Below are 8,243 nucleotides of genomic sequence, written 5' to 3'. Positions count from 1 at the left end.
ACGTATCTGTTTAAAAGTCTGGGCAAGCAGGTAGGTGGAAAATGTGCAAGAAGCATGCAAATACCAGCTGAAGAAAAATCAAAACAATGTGGAAGTGAAATACAAACACAACCTGTGGTCCTGATAAGAAAAGGTCTCAACATAATGAGGCCGAACTGTTTGTTGTAAGGAAGGAAAAATAGTTTAAAAAATATAAACAAGCAAAACACAAACATATAAGTCATCAGTAAACATGTGAAGATGTTAAAAGGGTAAAAAATACCGTAAGTAAAGGGTCGTTTTCTGGTTTTAGGTTGATTTTTAATCTACGGAAGCCGATGAGGGGACAAAAATGACGAACACGGCTCAAACCAGTGGTAGGCGGGTGACTTGCTGCCTTCACGTTACCCCGTAAACCTCAACACTTAACGAGAAGTGAGCAAAATTCTTAGATGTGCTTTATGACAAAACGATATGAAAACAAATGTGTTAAATTCACAAAAAGTATTACAAGTGCTTCATTGTTTTGTTTGACATCGAATTCCAAAAACAGAGAGATTTTTATTGGGCTCTTAACTGTATAATATGAAAAGGGAAGTTTTATTGTGACTGACCTCTTTTTTTTTCTAATTTATTTGTTAATGTTTCCATTTAAACTGCTCCAGGTGGTATGTTTTCTATGTTTATGTCTTATTGAGAAGTTGATACGCCCCTTTATTTTTTTGTTTGTTCACCCATTTAACTAAAAGGGGAAAGCGGGGCCTCTAGATCGATAATCCAGCAATAACAACTCTCAACGCTAGCTCAACTAGTGGTTCCGCCGTTCCCCACAGGACCTGAACGCAGCATCCGGCCAGGGGCGGGTAGGCGCTAACCGTGCAGTATGGCGGACGATGGAGACAGTTCGAGCGGACCAGTTGACACAAGCGGCGGGCAGGGGGCAGCGGAGGAGTCGGACGGGCTCGGCCTCGGCGCGATGTTGCTGAATATCAGTATATTGGTTCTGGTCGCGGCGGTCTGCGTGGCGGTGTACCGGCGGTGGGGCAGGCGGCTCGGTGCTGACGCGGCCCAGGGCGACGAGGCCTCGGCGCTTCCCAAGATGAGGAGACGGGACTTCACTCTGGAGCAGTTGCGGGAGTACGACGGACTCCAGAACCCCCGCATCCTGATGGCCGTCAACATGAAGATTTTCGACGTGACCAGCGGCAAAAAGTTTTACGGTAAAGGTGAGTCAGAGGGGAGGGCATATGAACCATTTCGCAAGCTGCCAGAGTTGTCTGACATGTCCCCAGCTGTGGTGAGTTGTCCCGAACCAAAATTTGGGCGCAAACCGTTATGGTTAGCTTAGCTCTCTGTGCTTTGTCTATGTTATTGAATGGGGATGCTACTAACTGCTAGCTAACTGTCGCTGCTCTTTGGACTTGTTGGCTGTTGCAATGATGTCTTGAACACACTTAACCTCACGCTGCGTGTACACCACAGCCGTGACACTTAAATATAAAGTTATATTGTTGGCGTCTTGAGATTTTAACAAGCTAGCCTGCTAGCATTAGCCTGTTAGCTTGTTGACGTGCACAGACACTCTGCACTGTCTGGCTGTCTGATCTGGACCCGCCGCTTGTTTACAGTGATGGGACTCAACATGCATCAAATTATGAAACTTTGCACGAAGATTTAAACCTTAAGATGATCTAATCTTACTCTAATATGTGGAATATATATCCAGCATTGCTAAGATATATATTGCACTTTTTTAATTTTACTTTCACTCAGGCTATTTCAGGTTTTACACACGCCCCCTTTTTTATCTGGTTGGAAAAAAAAAACACGTCTCTGCTTCTACTCAGCATTTTCTCTGACTTGGCAGACTCACCTGTCATCTCGTAATAAACTATTATTATTCAGACACTTTTTTTTTTTTTTCTCAGCAGGCTCATGTGTCAGTCTAGTGCTATTCCACACCGACAGGACAGAGCCAAGTAGGCCTGAATCTGTCCACCTCACCACATTAGGACACTGTTTCAGAGGCGGGTCAAACCCCGTGCTGTCTAGCTGGCGTCCGCCACCCTGGACGTAGAGATGGGACGGATATTTAATCAATCACATGGCAGAAAACATCACTGAAGACCGTTAGTGGAGTTTGAGAAGACTTTTTTAAAATGTTTCTTCGACGAAATGAAACATATCATGCTTTAATTTTGAAAACACAAGTTGCCATCTTGCTTTTTAGAGGCAGCCGATGCCCTCCAGTGTTTCAAACATAATTCAGACGCAAACACGCCTCTTAAATTCATTCTTCAGTTGTGAGGCATGATTCACGGCGCTTAAAAACAGGCTACGATTCTCTAAATAAATGGGAAACAGCAGTGTTGCCATGCAGTAGCGTCACCCGGGCTTCACTTCAACTCGCATTTGCAGCTTTATCTGTATGAATTCGTGCCGGTTGTGCAAGCTGGGAGCACATCTAATCTTTGAGGCGATAAGGTGCTCCGTGGACTCTTTAACAACGCTTTCAACTCTGGACTGAGCTCATATTTTTTTGGCCTTCATGGCTGCCCCGTTGGGCCTGCAGAGTTTTCACATGCTAGTCAGATGATGTTCATGTTGGGAGATGACGAAAGTTTCGCAACGGGGAGAAAACTCGAGGGGGAGGCCTGGAGGGCTGCTTGACAGATTTATGAGAATGAACATCGACGTTATTAAAGTCAGATTCAGTTCCTATAAAAAGACATCACAAAGATGTTTTCCATTTTTTTTTTTTTTATTTTAAAACAAACTTTGTTGTCTAAGTGAAAGCGGATTCTACAAAGTAATGTCAATTAATCAATTCAACTGTTGCTCATGTTTATTTACCAGGCAGAGCTCGTATTTAGTCTCGACGAGAGGTCACCCAAAAGTATTCTGGAGACTCCAAGGTCAACTGGAAAGAGTTTATTTGGTCTGATGAGACAAAAACTGATAATAGCTGCTGTCCTACACATCAGCACAAACACACCGTCCCTACTGTAAAGCATGGCGGTGGCAGCATCATGCCATGAGGATGGTTTTAGGCAGCAGCAGCCCCCAGACGGCTGTGAAAGTCATCATTTAAGTGGTTGAACTCTTTTTTACAGGCATCGGATGAATCAGTGAGTCTTCCACATCATCTGTACACTGTTTTTGTTGATAAAAGTTACAGGAAAGTGCAGCAACAGGTGTCAGAATATTTCTTCTACAGTCCAAAAACCCAAAGGCGGAACCGTTAACTACAACCCAAGGCAATAAAAAGCAGAAAGTTCTCACGTTTTGGAACTTAAAACCTTAATAACAAACTATTTAGTTGATAATGGAACGATTCTAATCAATTTTGTTCTTATTAAGTATTTTTAAACCTATATTGCAAACAAACAATCTGTGAAAATGTGGATTTTATTTCACAGCTGTTCATTGAATCATTCATTGTTCATTTTTCGCTTCGATGGTAGTTTACTTTTCCTTTTTCTTATTGAACACGTCTTTGCAACTAACACTTGTTTGAACACTCTTATTAATTTGTTTAGTTATGTGAAAAATGCTCCCACAGTGTCTTCAGCCTGCGTCTTATATTCAGTCGTTCCCTCAAAATTTAAAGATATATCGTCATTAAAAAAAGCAATAAATCATCAGATCTGAGCAGCTTGAGCTGGTTAATGGTTGAGATTTCTGCCTGAACATCGGCAGTTAAAATGATTAATGTTCTGCTGATTAATTGTCAGATCTCTGAAGCTGTAATTAAGCTCTTACGCAACCTTTAAGACAATTAAACGAACTCTTCTCGTTACCAGAAACTGTCAAGTCTCTTATCTAGTATTAAAACAGAGAATCACCATCAACCATCTCCTTCCAGAAAACTGAAAGCATGTCTGATTTTTCTGGCGTCCCTCTGTGAACTCTTCATTAGCGGCTCTAATGTGAAGCCGCAGCGTCGGTCACGTGACGCAGGCCTGAGCTGACTTTACAGAAACCTTACCCCTCGACTATTCGCGGCGTTTCTTTTTTCTTTTTCTCGGTAAAGCAGTTTGACACCGTGTGAAACTTTAATGATACAGCGTCTGCAGCTCGATTTGCTTCTGTTCACCCCTCGCCGCTGTGCTTCGCTCCTCAGATGGTCCTTACGGCATTTTCGCTGGCCGGGATGCTTCGAGAGGCCTGGCCACCTTCTGCCTGGAGAAGGACGCCCTGAGGGACGAGTACGACGACCTGTCGGACCTCACCGCCGTACAGATGGAGAGCGTGAGGGAGTGGGAGATGCAGTTCATGGGTAGGCTTGCAGAGAGAAAACTCCTCCTTGGGATATTGATCAGGCTCAGGTTGCACGCCTGTGTTTATTACTTGTCCCACTGAGCTGCTGAGTGCAAAAGAAATAAAAGTGGAGCTGCAGCCATCTTTGCTTTCATATCCCTTTTTATTAACTGATAAACAGTTTGTCAGCACACAGTTAACATCATCCCAGAGTGTGTTAATTACTCCGACCTGAGTCCAAAGCTGGAAAATTTATTTTAAGACAATGTTTAGACAAAATAAATACAGCTTTCACATCAATTCACCAACTATTTATTTGCTTTCTGCTCCACAAAATATGAAGTAAAAGTATGTAAAGAGACAGAGCTCAGGTTTTATTCTGCAGTGTGTTATTCTTTATTGCACAAAATCAACAGACAGATGATTAATCGTCCTCTTTTTAAACTAATCCTGGCAACGTCTCGTCATTAAAGCTTCTCAGATGTGAGGATTTGATGCTTGCATTTCTCACATCTCACTTAATATTTTGTGGTTTTGCTCTGCAATAGAAATCACTTGCTCGTGTGCGGGTTTTTTTTTTTTTTTTTTTTCATCTGCTATTTTATAGACAGTGGAAGCTGTAGAAACAAGACGAGCAGCCAAAAGAGAGAACAAACACCTTGTGTCAGAAAGAAAATAACCACAGGCAATAATCTGCGCTAATTCCTGCAGTGATGTTTCAGATGCAGCTCTTCAAATAAAACAGAGCGGCTGCGCAGACGCCGACTTGTGCTGAGGAGGGAGCACGAACAATCAGCTGACCCACAGAAAATGAGATTTTCAGACGCATTTCTTTGTCTCTTGCGGAGTTCTTCTCACATTTCACAGATCAAACAAATAATCGGTTAATCTCACTGTGAGAAGTAATATTTTAGTCGCAGGCCTTGGTACTTTTGCACGGTACTAAATAAAATCCAACATAATCTTGTCCATGAAATATTAAAAGATAGATTCTTAAAACCTTTCTTTGTTGGATGTGATAATTCACCGGCCGCCTTAAGGTTTTCAGACCAGTTAAAACTAAATATTTACATTCAAAACCCAGAGAACAGTGAACATTTGGGACATTTTTTACTTAAGAAATGATTTAAACAATGAATCTGTTATTTGGATTCTTCTGCAGCGAATGACTTTAGCTCTAAAAGGAAATGTTTTCTAGTGAAATTTGCTCTGGACTCAAACTTTGGAGTTAACTTGGCGCTGACGTGCAGTTAAAACTAAAAATAGACTCAAACGGGAAGAAAACAAAGACCAGAGTGTCATAATTCATGGATTACTCTGTGTAACACAGTTTATAATTTCAAAACCTTCCTCAGAAGATGTGAGCTAAATCTTCTGTATGAGTAAGTTCTTTCCAGGGCTTTGCTCACTTCAAATTAAAGTCTCTGGACCCGTCACGTAACCGTTTAAAGCTGCACGGAGCAGATTTGTTCGTTGGCAGCTCTGAACTGATTGAATCGTGTAAGAAGATGTCAGTAAATTACTGGGCGTGTGTCGCTGCTCTCCCAGGACAGGACGGCACTGTCTCTGGATGTTCAGGGTGATTATTGAGTGAGACCAAGGTGAAATGATAAGTTCATCATTTCATTTATAGGAAATGAATTTGCCTTTTCCTTCTCAACATCTGATTTATGAAGTTTAAATGACAAATACTCAGTTTATTGTCGTAAAAAGCAGCAAATCCTCACATTAAAAGACTTATTTTTGTCTTTATTAATAGTTTTGTCTGGGAGATGGAATAAAATAGTGAAAACTGTGAAATGTCCAGAGCAAAATGTGATGTTCTGTCTGATAAATGAGTCCAAAGGTCAAAGATATTAAAGTGATTTGATGAACTAATCATTCGGCCGCTCGTCAGTACCAGTAAATATTTGCAGTTTTTATCATTATTTAGTCTGAAATCACAAAAGAATTAGAATATTTATCCGTTGTCTTGGTTTTTCATGATGGGAAATGTTAATTTATCAATCTGTTTAAAGGATATTCATTTGCATTTTTCTTTTATCTTTTCCTTCTCTCTTCAGAGCTGAACATATTTGGTTTTAGAGCATTGGTTTGACAAAATAAGACATCTCAAACGTCACTTTCACGTCTGGGACTCTGATTAGAATCAAAACTGTTAGCTATTTCTAGTATCTGTCAATCTGCTGACAACTCTCAGTTGATTGTTTTGTTCTGTAAATCAACCAAAAAAAGGTTAAAATGAGAATTATCTAGAGAACAGACCCAAAATAATATAAACTGTAATCATAAAAAGCAGCAAATCCTATTGTGCCTGTGAGATGGAATAAAACCGTGAGCAGAAAATACGTCCAAAACTTAAATATATGTAAGGGAACTGATAAACAGATGACTAATAAGTTACAGACAGTTCATTTTTGCTGTTTCTTTCATTTTTCAGGTTTAAATTCTGTTAAATTAGAGTATTTTCTTTGTTTAAATTCATTTATTAATATTAGTGGGTTTGTTGAAATGTTGGTCAGACAAAAAGGATTCACCATTAGTCGATTGATTGATTGATTGATCAGCCCTAAAATAATAAATAATAACTGTCCACTTTCCTCCCTCCAGAAAAATACGATTACGTCGGGAGGTTGCTGAAGCCCGGAGACGAGCCGTCGGAGTACACGGACGAGGAAGACATCAAGGACCACCTGAAACACGACTGAGCGGTTCCATCACACCGACCAAAGCCAGGAGCCCCAAACAGCTGCGACAGACCGCCCCAGACCACCTCCTCTTCCTCTTCCTCCTCCTCCTCCTCCTCCTCCTGCCCCCATCCATCTTCCCTTCCCACCACCCCCCCTTTTTCTCCTGCCCCGCTCCCCCTGAGAAAAAAAAAACAAAACAAAACTCTTCAACTCCCCCAAAAATGTGTCCGGTGCTGCGGCTGTTCTGGAAGGGCGACGCCCAGACCTCCCTCCCTCTTCATCCCGCCGAGATTACCACCAACGGAGAGCGATCGGAGGCCTTTTGACGAGGCGCGAGCGTGTCTGGGGGCGGAGGAGGGGGGCCCGTGCCATTTAGACGAAACAAAAATATTTTAGTTCAGAGGTGGGAGGCGACCGGTGGAGTTTGCGCGGAGAAAACGTGGCGATCTGAGACGATCAGCGAAGTCGGGATGGGGGAAACAGATCTCTTTTTTTTTTTTTTTGTGTTTTTTTTTATCTTTGGTTCAGTCACATCGCTTCAGCTTCAGACAGCTTATCAATCAATCAACCAATCAATCATTCATTTCTGCTTTCTGGTCGATTCACCTCCCCCCTCCCCTTCCCTCCCAGTGTTGAGGGCAGCGCTGTGGCCCAACCAAAGGCGAGAGGCGGATGGCGTCGCATTTACCTGTTGTGTTTGTAGTGTATGCACTACTGGTTTTCTTTGTTTGTCACCATGTGATTGTATTTGTTGAGTAGCATAGCGGGAGGGAGGGAGGGGAGTTTCTTTTCTTTTTCTTTATTTTTTTTGGACGGGGTTTAGGGGGGTGGGGGGGGGTTAAAGGTCCTCGCCATATGAAACCTGTTTCAAATCACATCAGACGGACTGTATCACTGATCGGGAACACAAAGGGAAGGTGACATGGCAGTCCTAATCAATCGACTCAATTGTTTACATGCCTCACTAAGCCAGCTGCAAAGTCTGTAGAGTCCCCCTGACAAATGGTCCAAGTATTAATTGTGCCTTATTTTGTTTGTCGTGTCGGTCCCGACCGGTCTAAACAGAGGAGGTGAGCGGAGGGATGGAGGTGTCGGGTTTGTTTATTTTTGTTTTCGTTTTTTTTTTTTTGTCCTAGACTCGGTCCCCCAGACTTTAAAGAAGGCATACGTTGCGTCAGTCGTCCAGCACAGACTGTAATATTTCCCCACTTCACACACTTTGTAAATAGACCGTATAAATAACTCAGTGTTACTGCCATATTTATGTAGTTGATGAACTCTCATATACATATAATGCTATGTCGTATTGGCCAA

At 42.0% G+C, this 8,243-nt stretch overlaps 1 protein-coding gene across 1 annotated transcript; it reads left to right on the top strand.

Moving 5' to 3' along the window:
* The first annotated feature begins 625 nt into the window (after nucleotides 1-625).
* On the top strand, nucleotides 626-7,691 carry pgrmc2 (progesterone receptor membrane component 2). The gene is made up of 3 exons (XM_084568460.1): nucleotides 626-1,205; nucleotides 4,103-4,258; nucleotides 6,850-7,691. The coding sequence occupies exons 1-3, from the start codon at nucleotides 863-865 to the stop codon at nucleotides 6,945-6,947; spliced, it is 597 nt and encodes a 198-aa protein (XP_084424586.1). The 5' UTR covers nucleotides 626-862; the 3' UTR covers nucleotides 6,948-7,691.
* The last annotated feature ends 552 nt before the right edge of the window (nucleotides 7,692-8,243 follow it).

Source organism: Chelon labrosus (assembly GCF_963514085.1).
Source record: "Chelon labrosus genome assembly, chromosome: 20".
Lineage (NCBI taxonomy): Eukaryota > Metazoa > Chordata > Actinopteri > Mugiliformes > Mugilidae > Chelon > Chelon labrosus.
The sequence above is the reverse complement of the archived record's forward strand: the minus strand, read 5'-3'. Positions and strand labels throughout refer to the sequence as shown.